The sequence below is a fragment of the Trichosurus vulpecula genome, chromosome 2, assembly GCF_011100635.1.
Source record: "Trichosurus vulpecula isolate mTriVul1 chromosome 2, mTriVul1.pri, whole genome shotgun sequence".
NCBI lineage: Eukaryota > Metazoa > Chordata > Mammalia > Diprotodontia > Phalangeridae > Trichosurus > Trichosurus vulpecula.
Genome location: NC_050574.1, coordinates 39,819,473 through 39,840,013, shown reverse-complemented (window position 1 = coordinate 39,840,013; position 20,541 = coordinate 39,819,473). Strand labels below are relative to the sequence as shown.

The window sequence follows — 20,541 nt, the reverse complement described above, 5'->3', positions numbered from 1 at the left end:
TAATTTAAGGTCAATTTTCTTTGACTCATTTCCCGTTCAGGTTCTGAATTCTGCGTGATGAGAATTGAGAATCACGGTCAGAGCAAGAACCTGAATCGGGTTGCTAACCTATCCGACCGGGCTGACCAAAGAGAAGGAGGCTCTCAAGGCTCACACCCGGGCAGGACCAGCGCGCATCGTTGCTACAGCAACTGGGCGGGGCGGGGAGGCGAGGCAGGAGGAGCATCTCTTCAAGAGGGGTCACGCCTCCCTCCCATCCCCCACCCCGCCCCAGGCCTCTAAGACTTCTGATTGGCTCTTGTGTTTATGGTCCCTCCTTTTCGCATCTCTCCTCCCTCCCCTTCCCCGCCCTTTTGGAGGCATTTTCCCCCCCCGCCCCCACATCGGCTCGTGAGCCCCCGGGGCGCTGGAATTCTTTTTGTTCGGACATTGTCCTTCCATTTAGGGAAAGGAGTGGGCCTGGGAGCCTGCAGCCACGTCCTAAACCCTGGTCTTCTCTGTGTCACCTGGAGCCAGTCCCTTGTCCACCTTCCCCCCCATCCCCGTCACTGGGCCTCAGTTTCCCCATCTATGAAATAGAAGTGGTAGCGGGAATGCCTGCTCTTGGAACCTCAGGAGTCATCCCGGCCAACACCCCTCATTTTGAAGGCGGGAAAGCTGCAAGGGAATGACCCCAGCTCAGGGTTCTCGGCACCCCACCACGTGACCTTTCCCTCAAGAGGACCCCCCCCCCCTCCCCGATCCAGTGCAGCCCTTTCATTGCCATGGATGGTTTGCTTCACCAGGGCCGGGCCATGACGGCCTTGTGGGAGTGGGGTGGGGGGAGGGGAACGAGAGATGTACATCCACGCTTGCGGGCAAAATGCTCCGTGCCTCAGTTTCCCCACCAGGACAACCAGGGCCTACGTGGTCTCTAAGCTCTCTTCTATAGGTGATGGAGGCCTTGAATGCCAGACTGAAGAACATGGGGGGAAGGGATTGGAAAGTGAGAGGGTGGGAGGCCCGTGAAGACAGTGGGAGGGAGCAGTGGGGCGCTGAGGGGTTGGGAAGGGGAAGTAACATGTACTCCTTTCCGAAGCCCCTCCCCTCTCCGGGGACCTCAACAGTTGACAGTTGACGGTTGACATTGACGGTTGACAGTTGATAATTGGAGGGAGGGCAAATAGCCTGGACTGGGAGGAGCCTTGGGGAATTGGTGGGAGGGGGGAGGTGGGGCCTCTGGTGTGAAGGGGGGAAGGGAGGGAAGGAGCGGGAAAGCGCCTCGTGACCGAAGGGCCCGATGACTGGAGGCGGAGCGTCAAGAGTCAGCTCCGCTCGATGAGAGAGCCGAGAGGCTGGAAGGGAGCGAGAGGGGCGGAGCCAATCAGGCTTCCGTCCAATCCAGGGCAGAGATTGCGAAGCGCGGGAAGCCCGGGAAGCTCGAGGCCTGCAGCAGCGGGATGGGGTGGGGCCAAGGAGGCGAGGCGCAACGCGATTGGCCAGCCGGTTGGGCGCGCGGGGGTTGCAGCTGGGCTTCAAAGCTGCTGCAGCAGAGGCGAGGACGAAGGCGGTAGCGGTGGCAGCTGCGGCACGCGCTCGCTTCCAGGCTTGGGCTTCGCAGGCCGAAGGACCGGGCGCGCGTGCGCGTGGTGGCTTTCTCCTGCTCTCTTCCCCCTCCCCAGGCCGCCCCGGGGTCTCGCGCCCGCTCCCGGGCAGAGATCTGCGGGTAGGACGCTTCTGGAGAGAGGCTCGCACCATCGCGCACCTCGGGAGGCCGGGGCTGGAGGGGGCGCAGCAGAAGGGTACTGGAGCTGGGAAGGGGCTAAGGACTGAGCACAGCGCCTGCCCTCCTCCTCAGGGTAGGGCCGGCCGTCCTACCCCGGGGCTCCGGCTGCGCCCCACCCAGGGACCGCGCTCACCTCCCCCAGCTGCCTTGGCCCCCCCCCCCCCGCCTTGTCTCGGCCCCACTGTGCCCTCCTCTGCTCCCCGCCCTCAGCTCCTCTGGCCCCTCACCCGGGTCTGCACCCCACCCAGGGGCCCTTCCCCATGTCCCTCCCCCAGCTTTCTAGTCCCTCTCTTAACCCTCACCCACTCTTCTCCTTTCTTAGCTTCTAAATGGCACTTCCCACCTGCTTCTCAACTCCCAGGTCCTTTCCTTTCCGCCTCTCCCCAACTGGGGATATCCAGACCCTTCCCCCTTGCTCTGCCTCCATCCCTTCTTGATCTCCTTTTCCTGCCTCCAGGCCCCCCCCCCCGGCAAAAAAAACTCCTGTGCCCTGTCTTCTAGGGTCCCTTCCACCACTAGGGAAGCCTGCACCCTTCCTTCTGTTCCCCACCCCCAATTTCCACCTTCCCATTCTTAACCCTCTACCTCCCAGAGTCCCTCCCCCAGATCCTTCCTCCCACTTCCCATACTTATCCTCTCCCTTCCTGTATTCTCCCCCCCCCCAAGATGCCCAAGCCCCTCCCTCCAGTACAATCCAGGGGCCCTTCCACCCAATTCTTCCTGGGCCATCCCTCCTCCCTCTCCTTCCGCAGACACATCCCTTGATCCCCAGCTGGCCTGCATCTCTAAGGACAATGACCCAGCACTCCCCTGCTTGTCTTAGGGAGCCTTCCCCAGATTTTCCCCTTGCCCCTAGATCCTGATCTCCCTTCCCTTATATCCACCCCCCCCCCCAACTCCTTCTTTTCCTCCTTCCAGGGCCCCAGAGGGGAAGAGATGTCCGTCTTCTCCCCATGAATTCTGCCTCCTTTCTTGGAAGCCCACCTTGTATCCTTGAGAGAGAAGTGCCAATTCCAAGGGTGTCAGAGGCCGATGGCCCACTCATTACCTCCCTTCTTTCATCTCCCTTTCCAGATGTGGGGCCCCAGTGAACACCCATATACCCCTGAACGGCCCCAAGGAGGCCCTGGCTTCAGAATGGGCCCACTCCGCCCCAGTGAGAGGTAACAGGGGAGGATGGGGAAGGGATCTCCCTTTTGTATCGGAACAGCTGGCAGGACTAGAGATGCTTAACAAAGGGAAGGGATGTTTGAGTCCAAAGGTCTGGGTTCCAGTTCCACATATACCACCTGTGTGATCTGGGACCAGTTGATTCTTCTTTGGGTTTCAGTTTCCTCATTGAAAAATAAAGGGGTGGATTAGGTGGCCTTTGAGATTTTTGCTATTCCTGGACTTTCTGATAATCTGATTCTTAAAATACTCACCCTGTGCAAGACAATTTAGTTGTTAAACTTGGCCTAGAGAGCAGGCCTGGGAGGGGATATTGCAGAAAGGTTGCCTGATTGGAGCTTGAAAAGAAGAGGGACTTAAAAACAAAAAGGGTTGCCTTTTGAGAGTTAGAGATTCCCCATCACTGAAAAGCTTCAGTACAGGGTGGAAGAGCCTTGTGGGAAATCAAGCAGTTTGACATGATAGAAAAATGGCTGAAGCTCATGAAGGAACCCACCTGTGATGCAAGCTTTGTGACTGTGGGCAGATCATTTTATCAGCTAGTATGTAGTAAGCACCTACTATATGCCAGATACCTGCTGAGCAGGGGATACAAAGAAAGGCAGAAATAGTTCCTGCCCTTAAGGAACTTATGTTTTAGGTGACAAAACAATAAATAACTTGGTGCACACTAGATAGAAAGATATACATATCTACACACACACACACTAGGCTGAAGGCAATCTGGTGGGAGGGGAGGGGAGAGCAATTAATAACAACTGGGAGGAGACCCTGAAAGCCCTCCTTGGATAAGTGGTATTTGACCTAAGGATACCCCTCATTCAATATGAAGAGGAATGAATTCTAGCCTTTACCATCCTCTCCTCTGGGGTTATGTGAGCCCTAAATTGGGAACGTTCAATTTAGAGGAAGCCCTCTAGCAAATTGGGTGGTTGGATATGGGTGGAGCATTTACAGGAGAACATGGATGAAGCTTGCCCAGAATGGGAGGATGTGGTCCTTTCCATCTGTAATTGTATATGGAGCACCCATATTCATGACATTAAATATTCATCATGCTATCAAAGGAGTACTGACTTGACCAGGTTGTGAGGGTCATTTGAGTTAATGTATGTAAATGATTTGGCCAGTCTTAGCTCCATATATAAACTCTAGCATCATAATCATCATTATTAAGATGCTCTAGGGAATCCTACTTGGAGCTAGGTTGGACAAGGTGTTCTCTGGGGGATCTTTCAGCTCTGAGATTCTTGCTGCTGACAGGGCCCCCAGGGAGCCCCCACTGCTGTTTGACAGGGGCTTAGGACACAGACAGTCTGTCTGCAAGCAGGGCTCTGCTGTACAGGTACTTCCATTCCCTTTGGGCACAAGCTGACCTTCTCCATACAGCTCTAAGTCAATGATACTTGAGCTAAAGCCCATCAGCAAACTGTCCCCTCTGGATCGGGCCCTTCCCCAGGGCTTACAGAGCCCCTCGGGTCCAGTTTCCTGAGGCCTGTCTGTGTCTTCCCAGACCACCTTTTCCTGTTCGGAAACTTTACAGCCCCATGCAAACACAAAGGCTTATTGCTGTTCTTAACACTAGGTGCTGAGGGCAAATAGTGTAAAAATGGGAAGGAGAGGAGTTCGGGTCTGTTTGCCAAGCACAGACCTGCAGGTGAGCCCAGGGCTTAAAGCCACAAGGGAGCTCCAAGCTGGGCCAACTATCACTTTGCAGATGGGGAAACTGAGGCCCAATGAGGAGGAGCAGCTTGTTCTGGGGCAGGGACAGCTGAAGTTGCTGATTCCGGGTCCCCACGTCAACCTCTCAGAGCCTTAGTTTTTATGTCTGTAAAATAGGCATCATCAGAATAGCTGGCACTCAGCGCCCCGTATGTTAGTTCCTTCTATCCTCACAGCTATGTCAGGATGTGGATGCTATTCATATCCCCGTTTTATGGGTGAGGAAACTGAGGCCGAGAGAGGGGAAGTGACTTTGCCCAAGGTCATATAGCTAGTAATTGTCTGAGGCAGGATTTGAACTCAGGGCTTCCTTTGTCCAAGGCCAGTCCTCTTAACCACCTAGAGGCCTAATAATAGCATTTTTGCTACCCACCTCTCAGGACTGGAGTGACCAAAGTATTTGACAGACCTGGCCTGCTGTGTAAATGTGAGCAGATCGCATCATGCATGAGTCACCTATTTGGGGCGAGGGGGAGTCTAGTCTTCTAACCCTAGTCTACAAGGAGTAGCTGAGATCTCTTTCCTGAGGACCCACAGGCAGGATCAGAATCCAGGTCTAGATTTGGAGTGCTACTGACCTCTTCTGCATTCTCTCCCTAAACAGAAAAAGGAGGCGAAATCACACCAAAACGCTTCAAGAGTTAGCCATGCTACTGCCAATCTCCCTGCAGGCCAGCAGCAAAAAACTCACTAAGGTACAGGGGGAGGGTGGGCCGAGGGGCATGGGAAGGCAGGTGAGACGGAGGACAAGGGAGCCAAGGGCTTTATGAAACAAACCGGCCAATGGATGGTCCAGCAGAGAACATCCTAGGATTTTAGAGCCCACAGGGACTTTAGAGATCATTAAAAGGCAGGGGACCTTCCCGAGCTCCCACGGGGGTAAATGGCAAAGTTGTGATTTGAACTCAGGCCCTTTGATTCTAAATCCTGTATTCTCTGCCTGTCACTGCTGTGCTGGTAACCATCCATCAGCCTCTGAGGGTGAACAGCAGAGTGGCTAGGAGAGAGCAGGAGCCTCCATGGACACTTCTCATGTGGGAAGAGAGTTTGCTGCTTGGCTCACTGGCTTTCTCCCCTCCCAGCGGAGATGGCCCAGTGGTCATTCCCAGAGCCCGATAGTCTGGAGCCAAGTCATCTAGAAGTGAGCCCTGCCCCACCCTGCTGAGTGTGACACTGTTCATTCAACACATTTCCTGGAGGATGGTGTAGTTGAGGGTCGGGGAGTCAGGAGCCTGAGGCCGGAGATGTGGCCTGGCCGGGCGGCCCCTCAGGCTGACGCTTCCTCTCTGGGTCTCCAAACCGGTGACTTGCACCAAGTGAGCTTTGAGGTTCCTTCTAGCACTAATTGTGCTCTGTGACAAGGTTGAAGAGCCTAAAGAAGAGAATGGAAGGAGCCGATAGCAATATTCCAGTATTGGAATATTGGGTGAGCTGGCCCATGCAAGAGGGAGCACCAGTGATCTGACTGTTCAGTTAGTCATCGTTCAATATTGCTACGGCTGTGTACGGTGTTCTGGCTCTGCTCGCTTCACTTTGTATCAGTTTGTAAAAGTCTTCCCATGTTTTTTTCTGAAAGCATCCTACTCATCATTTCTTACCACACAGTAATATCCCACTGGTGAGGCTGTTATGATCCTTATTTTTCATTTGAAGAAACTGAGGCAAACGGGTGAAGTGACTTGCCCAGGGTCACACAGCTGCTAATAAGTGGATTTGAACTTTTCTTCCTGCCTCCAGACTTGGGGCTCTATCCATTGTGCTACCTATCTGCCTCAGGTCTCTTTCATTTGGACTGCTGTCCAGTGATGCTTCCTAATCCTGTACCCCATAATTTAGAAATTAATCGGGGGTATTCTTTGGCACCAGGAGAGAAAAATCCTCCTTTAGGCAGAGACCTTCCTGGATGTTCCATGGGTTAGTTGAAGTTCAGTGATTTGAGCTTCAGGGGCCCTCAGAGGCTGCCTAGTCCAGGCCTCTACTGAATAAACACGGACTGACTGAATGACCAGAACAAGGCCTTTCATGGGGAAGCTCTTTCTGATTCCCAGATCTCACCCAGACCTTCTGTTTCTCTTTGGCACAGAAGGAGATTCTCCTCCATGTTCTGCACTATATCGAACACCTCCAGCGAAGCATCGATGTGACCAAGTCTCTTCTCTTATTCCAGCCCACAGACAAAGAAGGTAACCCCTAAGTAACTGGGGCCTGGGGAGAGAATTTTCAGGGCGGGCATGGATGGGGAGCAGAAGTCTCACACTAGACTAGGGGAGGCCTGGACGTACAGTATGGTACAGGAGAGCCCAGACTGAGCTGGGAGTTGGGAGGCCTGAGGCTGAGCTCCAGTCTGCCCTTTCCTTCCTCTTTGTGGGTCTCTGAGCAAGCTGTATCTTCTCTGGGTCCTATTTCTTCCAAGTGAATGGAGATCTGGCTGTGTGAAAATCAAGTGAAGGAACAGGATAGTTAGAGCTGGAGAACAGAAGAATGAAGGGGGCAGCTTGGCTGTCTTCAGGTGTCTGAAGGGCTGGCATTTAAACAGATTAGACCAGTATAGCTGGCATATTCAGCAGAACTAGGAAATTGCAGAGAGGAAGATTTTAGCTTATTTTGAGCAAAACTTCGGAACAATTAATTAGAACTCTCCCAAATTGGGGTGGGCTGCCACAGTCAATGGTGGGCTCATCACGGTTGGAGGTCTTCAGATGGAGGCTGGGGACACTTAGAGAGGATTCTTATTCAGGTTGGACTAGTGAACTCTGAGGTTCCTTCCAGCTCCAGCAGGTCTTGAGTCTATTCTTAGCTCACTACTACTAGCTCTGTGGTTCTGGACAAGTCACTGTCACTTTCTGAGCCTTAGTTTTCTTATCTGTATAATGGGGATAATTATACCTATACTACAAATGAAAGTTGTCTACCACATCACACTGTTAGCACATATTAAGAGAGTGGTCCACCAAGTCCCCAGGGCTTTTTCATTTGAATTGCTCTCCAGGGATATCTCCCTCATCCTGTGCCACACAGTTGATCATTGGGCGGGGGGGGGGGGGGCGAGAGGCAAATTCCTGTCTAGGAACTTTCAGAAATATGAGATAAAGTCCCCAGGGAGGAGAACTTAGCACCCAACTAGATGAGTGGGGGAATGGATTTTCAAAGCACAAATATAGAAAGAATTAAGAAGATAAAGCGACCCAGACCTGATTCATTTACATGTCCCTGTATAGGGCTTGGTGGAAATGGGACTAGATGCAGGAAGCCCCCTACATCCCCAGGCAAATGCAAAAGGAAGAGTTAGCACCCCACAGCTCCCATCATGTTCGAAGAGCCTGGTTCCTGGGTATTTGCTAGAAGTCTTGCAAGAAGAAACAAGCCTGGAGGTTAGGATAGGAGGGGGAATGGAAGGACCTAGATACACCCCCCCACCTTACTAGAGTGGTTGAAAGCTTGGGCTGACTGGGGTGGTGAGGATGGGCACACCAAGGAACAAGGACAGGCCTCCTCTTGGCCCAGAGCCAGCCATACTTGGGTGGAAGGTCTCACCTGCTGGCCCTAAGTCACCTGTCCTTCTTGCTCCAGGAACAAATATCTGTAGTGATCTTATTGCTGCTCAAGAGAAATCCTTGCTATTTATTGAAAAACCGGCTGTCCCTGGCCTCCAGATCCCTTCCCACTACTCCTTACTACATACTCTGCTCTCTGGCCAGATTGGGCTGCTCAGGGCCCCCAGCCGTGCCATCCCTGGCATGCCTGCCCCAGCCCTGCTTGTCTGATTGCTCTGGACCCAGCTCAAATGGCACCACCTTTCTAAACTGTTACAGCAGGCAGAGGGTGGGGTTTGCAACAGAGGATGAGTCCTGGCTCTGCTACTTCTGCCCTTCATGACCCTGGACAAGTCTCTCCTCCCCCTGGGCCTGGTGTTTTTTCTCCATATAATGTGTGGGTCGGGCTAGATGATCTCCAAGGGCCTCTTCACCTGTAGATCCTAGGATATCCCCTACAGATAGAAGATACACTGTTCTGGAAAGAACATTGACTGGCCTCAGGCTTAGGTCTGCCTCTTGGCTCAGATCATTGGGCCAGTCCTTTAGTTTGTTGATCTAAAGAGTGGGGGTGATAAGGCTATCCATGTGCCTTAAAGAATGGTTGTAAGGAAAGCACTTCATAAATGTCATTACCATGGACATGTGAACTGGTATTATGAGGAAGAAATCTATTCCTCCTGACCACCTAGAGTTTGTGACTAGAGAGGGGGGAGAGTGAGCTGGAAGAGATCACTCAGTCTCTATCTGGTCCAGAACCTGCTTGTAATCGAGGATGGTTTGGTTGAAGCAGAGGACCTCACTGGGACAAGCAGGGGAACCCTTGTGCATTGGTGGCACCTTCTGGGCTGTGGAGGCTATTCAGAAGACATGGAGAGAAATTGCATGGGATGGGTCTGGATGCAAGGGCTGTGATCTGGACCTGTGGAGGGTGTGTCCTTTTCAGTAAGGTCTGGGAGCCAGTGAAACCTGGAAGCATCTCCCCAGGAATGGAGACGACAGAGTGCAAAACTGGGAGTCAGGTGACTCAGGATTTAATCAGTGCCTCCTGTGGGCCAGTCTCTGTGCGAGGTACCAGAGATACAATGACAGGAAAGGGAACAGGGCTTGCCCACAAGGAGCTTACATTCTACCTCAGCTCTTTACTTTCTACCTATGTGACTGTGGCCCAGTCTCTCAGCTTCTCTGGGCCTTGGCTTCTCAGAACATCTATTAGTGTTCTAGATAATGTCTAAGCTCCCTGCCAGGCCAGGGGAAGGAAGGGGATGTGGTAGGGTGGGCAGAGGAGGCTTTGGGGAGGGAGTAAGGAGCAGTCAACTCTTTTTGTTTTGTTTTTTTTTACATCGGTAAGCTTTAAAAATAATGACCATTTGTTTCACAGAACTATAAATATTAGCTATGGACTACTGGAAAGTGCTGATTTAGCCCAAGACATTTTATAGGGGCCAGGATGGGGAGGGGTGAGCAGAATCTGAGGCCTTGAAAGGAGTGGGGATGCTCAAACAACTGATTATCAGAAGCCAGGTCAGTGCCCAGGTCTCTTGATATCTGGTCTAGGGCTCTTCCCCCTGAAGCTTTAATCTTGCTTTTTTTAAAAAATAAGTTTTTATTAATATTTCTGGTTTCTCACATCATAGTATCGCATGCATCTGCCCCCTTTTCCCTCCCTAAAAGCCAGCCCATATGACAAATGATATTTTATTGGAGAGGGAAGAAAAAGTCTGCACAACTGGATACATTGAAAAAGTCTGCAAACATGTTCAAATCTGTAATATCTGTGGACCTCCCACCTCCACAAAGATTAAAAGTGTCTTCTCAGCTCTCTTCATGCTAGTCCCACTTGATCTTTATAATTTTGTTACATTTTCTTTTGATTTTTTAGCATGTGACATTGTTATGGTCATTGTGTGTATTGTTTTCTTGGCTCTGATTACTTCCTTCTGCATCAGTTCTTGTAGATATTTCAAAGCTTCTCTACTCATCACACATATTATTTCTTTCTTTTTTTAGGTACAGGCATTTTTATAACAGACTATTAGAAAAATAATCATGGTAGAGACCTTTGGTTCATTCTTCTAATAAGCCTGTTAATCTGATCTTCCCTGTTAGCAGCATCTGCACCTTCCACAAAATGTGAAATCTTTTTCTTCATTCCATCCCGTGGAGAAGATCATTTGCAGGGCCATAGAAAGTTGTTGGGAGGTTTGAAGTGCTTGCCAACAGTGTAGATCATATGGATCAAGTCCTCCATGCAGATAATTCCATATTTACCAAGAGATTTCGCAATAATGGCATTATCAGGCCAATTCTCTATTTTTTTGATCTTTCCATAACCGTGTTTGTAAATCAAGTCATTCACAGATTTCATGTTTGGGTAATTCCATGCAATGTATGGTTCCACAGTCCTCAGCATGTTAAATGAAGCCCTGTTAAGCTTAACAAAAGCACCACTGAAGATATGGCAAAGGCAAAGAAGCTGCAATACTTTTCGGACATTTGGGCTAACACCATTGATACTTCTGATTCTGATCACAAAAGCTAATTTGGGTTCAGCAGGTATATACTAGGTGCCAGCTTTGCATGCCATTCTAGCCAGCCAGATTTCACTTCTGTACATATTTAGCTTTTTCATAAACAACTTTTCTCCGTATTTTAAGGAGCTTTTATAAATTATAGCCATCTTCTTCAGGTGTTTGGCCTTCAGTACTGCAAAAGCCTTTTGCTTTTTCAGAAGAGATGCTGGAATGGATGGTCACTTCTTTTTTTCTTCTATGCTTACCAGGATTCCAATTGGATAAAGGCTACATACATCATTTCTTCTAGTAGTCATATTCCATTGCATTCATGGGCCACATTCTTCAATGGCTAAACTTTGGGCATTGATTTAGTTTCCACTTCTTAGCTATTCTAAAAAGTGTTGCTATCAATATTTTGGAGTACTTATATGGGGACATTCTTCTTCTCAATAGCTTTCTTGGGCTATAAGCCCAATAATGGAGTCTGTGGTTCAAAGCATATGGACATTTTAGTCAGTTTCTTTGCATAATTCCAAATTGCCTTCCAAAATAGTTGTACCATTTCACAGCTTTGTCAATTATGTATTAGAGTGCCTTTCTTCTCACATCCCCACCAACATTTAACTGTTGTCATTTTTGGTCATTTTTGCCAATTTGCAGTGTGTGAGGTAAAACCTCAGACTTGTTTTGATTTGCATCTCTCATTATTAGTGATTTTTTCATGTGGTTGTGAACACTTCACATTTCTTCATTTGAGAACTGTTTATATCCTTTGCCCATTTTTCTATTGGAGAATGGCCATTAGTCATTTTGTGTGCGTGTGTGTGCATGCGTGTGTTTATATGCATATGCATATGTATGTATGCATGTGTTAATTGTTTATATCTCTTGAATATCAAACCCTTATCACAGAAATTTGATACAAAGATTTTTTTCCCATTTGACCACTTCCCTCCTTATGCTAGAGGCATTAATGTTGACTGCAGAAGCATAATCAAAGTTATCTATTTTATCTTTTGATTGCCTCTGTCTTCTGCTTGGTTAAGATGTATCTCCTACCTATAGCTGTGACAGGTATATGATCTGTCTCCTAATTTTTTTATAGGATGGTCTTTAATGTTAAGGTCATGTATCCATTTAGAATGCATTGTGGGGTATGGTGAAAGCAGTTGGTCTAAACCTAGTTTCCGCCAGACTGCTTTCTAGTTTCCTAGGAATTTTTATCCCTTGGTAACCTATGTTTTCCACTTCCAGCAGACACTGGGTTGTTGAATTCTGTTGTTTTTGAATCTCGCCTCATCTTGTCTCTTCCATTGATCTATCCTTTTGCCAATATCAGATGGTTTTAATGACTGTTGCTCCAGGATGGAGACACCTAATCTTTCTATTCCACTTCCAATTCATTTTTCACCCCAGTGCTCAAATGTTTTCCTAGTTCCCTTCTCGGATTCCAGCACTTCTTTGTTCCAAGATCTTCAGAAGCCCCCTGCCGAGCAGATGAAGTCTAAACTCCTGACCCTGGCATTCAAGGCCCACCATCCTCAGCTCACCCCATTCTAGGCTCTTCTTCCCCCTTCCTTCCTTTACCTGTCTGAATCCCTCCCTTCAAGGCTCGAACCTTCCCTGACCCAGCTAGATGGAAGTGAGCTCTCCCTTCCCCACCCCTGCCCAACCTCTCATGATACTTTACCTAACTTTCCCTTGTCCTCATCACATTCTACCTGTACCCTACTCAATCGGGTGCATGTTTCCCCCCTACCCCTGTTAGACTATAAGCAGGATGAAGGTGGACTTCATGTCTCTGCTCAGTGCTTAGTGCAGTAACAGGTCTCTGTAACAACAGCATTTATAGAGTTCTGGAAGGTTTGAAAAGCTCTTTACAGATATCATCCCATTTGAGACAACAATTCTGGGAGGTAGTTGCTATTCTTATATCCATTTTACAGATGAGGAAACTAAGGCAATTCTAGCAATTAAGTGACTTGCCTAGGATCACACAGCTAGTTACGTGTCTTCTGACTCCCCATCTACTACATCACCGAGCTGCTGTAGCTGTTCCATTGTACGTTTTCAAAGGATACTTTGACTTAAACCCTGGAGGGAGTATTTTTGGTTTTGCCAGCTAAAGGGTCTTGTATTCCTCTTCAACTCCAGTCACTTTGGTTTCTCAGAACTAAGGGCAGGGGCCAAAGATCCTCATCCATGCCTGGTCCTAGGCAGAGGCCCCTCCCAGCCAGGGAAGCAGCCTGGGGAGGAATCGACTGCCAACAGAAGCAGAGAAGGAGCTATGGGGGGAGCGGCTCTCCCCAGGAGATACCCCACCCCTTGCCAACACCTGGAGTCTTGGTTGCCCGTGTCCCACGGAGGAGCTGAGCTCACACTTCTGGAGATGGCTGAAGGCAGGGTTCACCTCGGCTTAGCAAGTTGGTTCCTCAGCCCTACCCTCTGCTGATTCCACTCTGAACCTTCATCCCTCAGTGCTAAGGATCTGGAGGGAGGGAGGGCGGGGGTCTATACTCAGGGGAGGCTTGAGATTCAGAAAGTCTTGCTGAAAGGGGAGGGTTGACACCATAAGGGTAGTGGGTTCTTCTTTCCTTTCCTGGTGCTATCTGCAAAGGGAGCCAGGCGGAGCTGTTCCCTGTCTCTCTCTCTCTCTTCCTGCCCCAGACTGTGGTGGAGGACCCAGTGCCCAGGAAGAACATCCCTGCCCCACCTGCGAGGCCCAGATGACAGCAGGTAGTGAGTGGCTGACCCCTCACTCCTCGAGTGAGCCTCTGCCCAGGTAAGGCCCTCCCTGCTCTCACCTCCACCAAGGTGTTGGAGAAGGCCTCCAGGCCACAGGCCGGTCACTGGACTCTCGGAGCCTTGGTAGGATTCACACTTAGAGCTGTGTTGTTTGCTAGAGGAAAGCCAAGGAACACGTGATTGAGGTTGCTCAAGCCTGGGGGGCAGTCAGGAAAGGTGGCATTGAGGCTGAAGCAATGAACTCTGAGGGGGCAGGGGGAATGCTGAAGGAGAGCCTCCCGGAGGAACGAGGACTTGACTTTCACACTCAAAGCCCTTCATTCACATGGGCTCGATGGGGAGGGTGCTTGGAGACTTGGAAGAGCCTCAGCCATGGACTATTCTAACCTGCCCAGGAATGCCCTGGCATTCAGCCTGGCACACAGCAGGTAAAGACTGGTACAGAAGGGGTAGGACAAAACAGTGATGATCCACATTCCTAAACCTTTGAGGGGGCTCTGGGACCCTGGGCAGGCCACTTCCCACTCTGGGCATGAGTTCACTTCTCTGTAAAATAAGGGTGTTGGACACAATTCCCAGGGTCAAAGAATCATGAACTTGAGAAGTGGAAGATGTCAGCCCATGTCCTCAAAGGAAGGCCTACTGCTTTTATCATCCTCAGCCAGGCGACTTCTCCCTCTGAGCTGGAAAGCATTAGTAATGCCAGCACAGCTCTTCAATCCTCACAACAACCGTGGGAGAGAGGTGTTCTTATCATCCACATTTTAAGGTTGGGGAAACTGAGGCACACAGAGAGGTGAAGTGACCTACTCAAGGTCACACAGCTACGACGTCTCAGAGGCCGGATCTGAGCTCTGCTTTTCCTGATTCCAGGCCCCAGTGCTCTGTACCAAGCACCGCCAGCTGCTTCTGTTAGAGAAGGAAGATCACTTGGGGCTCCTGACCTCAGTGAGCTTATAGTCTATTAGGAGAAATAAGTCAGTGGTCACAGGAAAGAGCAGACCCTGCTCAGCACAGGAGACCAGAGGCATTCGGAGGGCGTCACGGAAGGCACCTCGAATGAGGAGGTGTGTTGCCACTCGATGGGATGTGGCGGGGATCTGAGTAACTGAAGCCAAGGAGGAAGGGGGGCCCAAGTGCCTGTCTATGGGATGTTTGGCTCCAAAGATTAGCCAGTGGGACTGCTGGGGCCGGGCAAGCAAATATCCTTATGTGGAGTACAATGTGGTCGCTGATGAAATCAATGCAATTGTTTTCTTTTTTCATTTTACGCTGGACTTGTGGTTTTATTTTTGTGAGATAGGGAACTTCCACAGCCAATGCAGGTCAGCTCCAGCTCTGAAAATTATAGTCCTTGAAATCTGAGAGACAGCATGGCATGATGGAGGGAGAACTGACCTCAGAGGAAGAAGAGCTGGGTTCAAGTCTCTCTTCCACCCCACACTGGCTCCATGACCCTGGGCAAATCACATAGCCTCCAGATGTCCCCATGCAGGTCTGTAAACTGTGGTCTTAGGTCCTACCATAGGAGCAAAATGTCCAGGCTGAGGAACGGAATGGCCCCGCAGCCCTCCACCTTGTCAGGTCACTTCTGGCACCACATTTTAGGAAGGCCAGTGACAAAGAAGGACAGAGCTCACAGGAAGGCAGCCAGGATGGCCAGAAGTCTCCAAACCATGCCATTGGAAGGTCTTCTGAAGAATTATGTGATGCTTATCCTTGTCACCTTGGATTTGAAGGGCCATCATGTAAAAGATTAAACTTGTTCTTCTGGGCCTCAGAGGCCAGAACCTGGACCAGGGAGGAGGCAGAACAGGAACAGGGAGGATGATTGTGTCTCGATTCTGTCCTAGAGTAGGGCAGCCCCCTCAGGGGAGCCAGTGACTTCTATGGCTTCTTGAGGCTCTGGAAGCCTTCCCCAGTCAGGCCTGCCCTCTGACATCACCTCCAGCTCTCCTTCCATATGGAGCCAGTTCTCATAGTTGTTTGCATGGTATTTCCTCCCTTAGACTGTGAGCTTCCTGAGGGCAGGGGATGCTGTGGCCTTTCTTTGTATCCCCAGCCTTGGCATGGAGCAGGCACTTATTAAATGCTTGTCCACTTCACTGGACTCTGGTATTCTGTGGTTGTGAGCCAATGGGCTTAGCTGGCCTGGGAGATGAGTGAGTGAAAGGCAGGATGGAGCCAGACCACATAGGGCCCCAAATGGGAGGCAGAGGCATCTCGTCTTCATGTAGGGGCATGGAGAAAGGCTGCAGCTGCATTTCCCTCTATTTCTTTCCCTGTTCCCCTGGTGGAACGTGGGAGTGTGGGGCAAGGTCTCCTGGAGGATGTGGGCCTAGAACTATAATGGCATGTTCCCCAAGAGGCCAGAACTGGCTAGGGCTGGGGGCTGTTACTTGGGGTCCTTTCTAGTTCTGTGTGAACTCAAGGGAATTACTTTCTTTCTGTGTACCTTCATCTCCTCTGTGAGGTGAAGGGCTAGAGTAAAAGGTTCCAGCTCTCATGTGTCTGATTTTTCCTCTTGAATCCCTCCATCTTGCAGGCAGGAGCTGGTGTTCTATGACTCCTGTGAGGAGAAGGAAGAGGAGGAGGCAGCGGACACAGGGCCTTGGCTCCCAGCCTGGCCCTCCGACAGCAGCTCCCATGGTGAGTGAAGTGGGAAAATACAGCCTCTCTGGCCTCCCTTCTGTCTGAACTTGGGCCCCAGAGCTTGGGAGAAGCTGGGCCTAGAGCAGGATGGCATCCTTTCAGAAGACCATGCAGTCCAGCAGAGCCAAGACAACTAAGAGCAATGCCTGGGCATATCGTGCTTTGGAGCCTCCATACCGCCCCTGATGGGACAAAATCTGAAATAGCCCAAACTGAATTTCTAAGCTGGGGATCTAGAAGTTCTCCAAATCCTAGATCTTAACAGATGATGGGGCATCCTTGCTCTAGGGAGCCATAGGACATGTAGGAAATCTACAATGGTGGAACCTTAGGAAACCACCTCGTCTAACCCCACCACCATACAAACAGGGAAACAGGGCCTAGAAAGGGAGTCAGTGGCTGAATCCTGGCTGCCAAATCCCAGCCTTGGTAGTGGTTATGTGCTCTGGCCTAAGTGTTTCTTGGAGCTGAGAGGCAGCCTGGGATGTAGTCCTCCTTCTCTCCTCTCCACTTCCCATAGTCCTTACTACAAAATGCTCCTGGGTAGCAGGGAGAATCTTTTCTGGGTACCTGTTAGCCTTATCTGAATTTCATCCAATTTGGGATTTGTTGAAAAATCTGTTGATGGAAGAGTAGCTTCTGTAGCTCAGGCTTGCCTGTCTGGTTTCCAGGGAGCCCCTTGGTGGATTCTTCCAGGACCAGGAGCTGGCCTGGAACTGGCCAGCCTAGTGACGAGCTCGGCCTGAGCCCCTCACTGTTTACCTCTCCGGGGCGACTGCTGCCTGGGAAGATCCTGCAGGAGGGCACAGAGAGCCTTACCCAAGGTGACATCATAGCGCTGACCTGCCATGGGGTAGAGGCCAGAGCATTTCCAGCCTGGGGACTGGGTTGGGCGAAGAGACTTCCAAGCAGGCCTGCTAACTCCTGTCTCCTTTACTCACAGCTCTCTTTGAAGATGTCTGCCTGAGTCCACAGTCATCTTCTTCTTCTGCCAGCCTGGCTAGGGCACCACAGAAGGTGCTGCCTTTGAAGCCTCTCCCTGCTCCATCTCCATTCCCTTGTGTTTTGTCCTTTCACTTCCTAATAACCTTCCCCTCTTGAAAAAGAAGCCCCCGCTCCACTTCTTCCCCTTATGCCTCAGGGAGAGGCTGGAGCCCTGAGCTCAGGAAGCTCCCTGTCTGAGGAGAGGCTAGAGACCAACAGTCTGTCTGGGGAGTTCCTGGGCTGAGCCGGCAGCTTCTCTGTCTTTGCCTGGACTTAGTTGAGTTGGGGGAGGACGCCTGGAGGCCTGGGGCCTAGGAAGGAGTGAGCTGCAGGAGAGGTCCCCCAGCGGGGCAGGGGCTACTACAGAGGCAGGAGTCTCTTAGCTTGAAGCAGGCCTGGCCATCATTCTCATGCCATTCTTTCTTTCCTGCCTGGTCCTAGGACCCTGCTCCATCAGCCTCTGGTGGCTCTCCCCACTCCCTCAACCTCTTCCAGTCAGCATTCTCCCTAGACCACTGTTACCTCTCGCTGAGTGAGACCAGCAAGACTGACTCCAGCCCCAGCTCAGGGGTGAGTGAACTGGTGTCCCTGTGGAACAGACAGCAGGAGGAGGTGAGATTAAGTGTTCTCTGCTGTGGTCAGAGGCCAGCTGGCCCCAAAGCCGCAGCTGGTTCTAGGTGTCCTGTTCAAGAGGGGTTAGCCACCTAGAGCTGGCTGGAGGTGGGTGGCAAGGAGCCTGAAAAATCAGCCTGGAAAAGGGAAGACCTAGTGGGGGGAGGGGCTGTCCTGAAATCTGTATGAAAGGCTTTTGTTCATTAGAGGGATACAGGCATGGGGCTAAGCACTTTAGGAGCCTCACACCAGCCCGGGAGGGAGGGAAAGAGGGGCTGTTATCCCTATTTTATAGAGGAGAAAGCTGAGGCAGGCAGAGACTCGGGCTGCTTGGCCTCAGAGGGCAGCTCTCTGAGGAGAGGTCGATTTTGTCCCAGAAAGAACTTTGTTAGTCACAGAATGGAGAGGACCCTAGAGAGCATCTCGTCCAGCAGCCTAGTTTTTCAGAGAGGGGATGGGACTTGGCTTGGGCCACACAGATCATAACAGCAGAGCTAGCTTGAACCCAGTCCTCCTGACTCCCAGCCCAGTGACCTTTCCACACCTTGGCTGCCTTGGGAGGGTAGTGAGCAACACGGGTGCATCCAAGCAGAGATTCCTATGCTGGGTGAGGTGACCTCGGAGTCATCTGCCTGAACTGGGCAAGTGGAGGTCAAGACTAAGCCGTCTCCTCCCTGCCCCAGGACTCCCAGTCCACCCTAGATGGCTTCCTGTCCTCTAGTGATGAGGATGATGACTGTACCTGGACCCCCACCAAGCGTGCCTCCCCTCTGCCCACCCCTGGGAGGAAGCGGAAGAGGGGCCAGGCAGGGGGCAGCAGCAGAGGCCCTGGGAAACACAAGGAGAGCAAGAAGGCGGGCTGTCCTTTCCAGCTGAAGAAGAAATGTGTCAATGGCTTCATCATGTTCTGTCGCCTCAACCGCAAACAGTACATTGAGTGGGTTTGTGGCCCTTCCCTAAGCCCTCCATCTTGCCCTGCACTAGGCCATCCCTTCCCCTCCTGCCATGAGCCGGGTGCCCACCAGGGGAGGTCACCTTTCTGCTCCCTGCCTCCGACGCCCCCCATCCCAGCCACCCACAGTGCTTTCTGCCCCCAGAAGTCCAGCCTTCCCAGGCTGTGCCCTCATCACAATGCCTAGCTAGATGAATAACCTTCTCCATAAACTAACCTGGTCAGGAGGTGAATGAAGGGTGGACAATAGGTCCTGGCTGTCCTCTGAGGGAGTATTTGGGTATTAGTGGTAGCCTTCAATACCCTCTGTGGAAGGCCTAAAAGTGAGACTTCAGGCCTAGGGGAAGGAGGGTTGGGGGTTAGGACATGTTCCCCCCCCACACCCCCCACCCAAGTCTCATATGAAATCTATCCCTGATCAAAAAACATTCCCTTTGCTTCCTTTTCTGGATTTTTGGTGGTAAAGAGGATATTGGAGAAGATGCTGACCATTTAGACTCAGAACAAGGAAGACCTTTTAAATCTTTTAAACCAAGAATGTCAGGCTCAGAGGAGCCTTAGAACCAGGAATGTCAGGGTTGGGGATGCCAGGACTTAAAACTGGGAATGTTAAGAGTGTGAAAATCGGGGCAGCTAGGTGGCACAGTGAGTAGAACACCCTGGAGTCAGGAGTACCTGAGTTCAAATCTACCCTCAGACACTTGACACATTACTAGCTGTGTGACCTTGGGCAAGTCACTTAACTCCAATTGCCTTACCTTCCCCCCTGCAAAAAAAAAAAAACAAGCGTGAAAATGGCCCTCTTTCTTACCCAAATGGCCCAAGGCAGAAGTAGCCTCCTGGTCCCATGGCTTCCTCATCCAGGCTCTCCTCACCCCATCCTCCTCTTCCTCTGGCAGAGCCTGCCCCGGCACAGCATCCACTGAGGCTACCAAGGAGCTGGCACACCTGTGGCGGGTGATGACCAAGCAGGAGAGGAGGCCGTACTGGTAAGAGGGAGGGTGGCAAAAGCTGCTGGGGGAGGGGCAGGATCTCCCCCTTAGGTGGGGACTGTTAGTCACAGAACTAAACGACTTTAAGGACCATCAAGTCTTGGTACTGAGTCACTGAGTGACTTGCCCAAGGTCATAGTGAGAGCTAGATGTTAAGGATGAAGTCTCTGAAGAGATCAGCTGGGTCGTGTACGGGGGGATGAAGGATGGGGGGAGGCGACTCCTGGCCTTGGCCAAACTGCCCTTATGCCTCTCACACCCGAGGCTTGGGGATGGGGGCAGAAGCAGATGCAAGAGCCCCTTATTGGTGACCCTTCCCATAGCATCAAGGCCCGGAGGTTCAGCCGCCAGCACAACAGGATTGTCAGACAGAATTGTTCCAGCGAGGAGGATGACCGCTTGTCCCCCAAGCCCTTCCACCTGCTCCTGGCAGAGAAAGCCCTGTGCTCCCCAAGCCTGGAGGGCACAAGCTCCCCTTTGGAGGACCCCCTCTCTGACAGCCCGGAGTCTCTGTGAAGCAGTGACTGTCCCCCCTACTCTGACCCCAGGGTGGCCAGCGGGGGAGGGGGCCTTTGCCTCTCCCCTCTCCCTAGCTACCCCTCCACACAGCCCAACCAGGGGGAAGAGAGGGGCTTGGCCCTTAGCCTGTCTGCACCCCCATTTACTCTGAAGGAAGGGGGTAGGGGGAGACCCTGGGCCACTCCCACTTTCCTTAGCCTTAGGTCAGCCTCAGATGTTTGAAACTCAATTGTCCTCTCGCTCTGCCCCACCCCCCACTGTTATATTTATAGATTATTTATTGTTCTAAAAATAAAATCACACTTGTTCTTGGACTTTCCCTGGAGAATGCTAGGTTGTAATACTGTCCTGGCATAGAAACAGGCCCTGCCCCTGATCC

At 51.2% G+C, this 20,541-nt stretch overlaps 1 protein-coding gene across 1 annotated transcript; it reads left to right on the top strand.

Moving 5' to 3' along the window:
* The first annotated feature begins 1,279 nt into the window (after nt 1-1,279).
* Nucleotides 1,280-20,225, top strand: MEIOSIN (meiosis initiator). The gene is given in 15 exon segments (XM_036746021.1): nt 1,280-1,591; nt 2,840-2,928; nt 5,262-5,352; nt 6,741-6,840; nt 12,878-13,129; nt 13,324-13,361; nt 13,364-13,488; nt 15,997-16,100; nt 16,775-16,927; nt 17,047-17,120; nt 17,297-17,305; nt 17,529-17,699; nt 18,383-18,636; nt 19,551-19,642; nt 19,951-20,225. Coding segments are annotated over 15 exon segments (2,073 nt in total). The 3' UTR covers nt 20,160-20,225.
* The last annotated feature ends 316 nt before the right edge of the window (nt 20,226-20,541 follow it).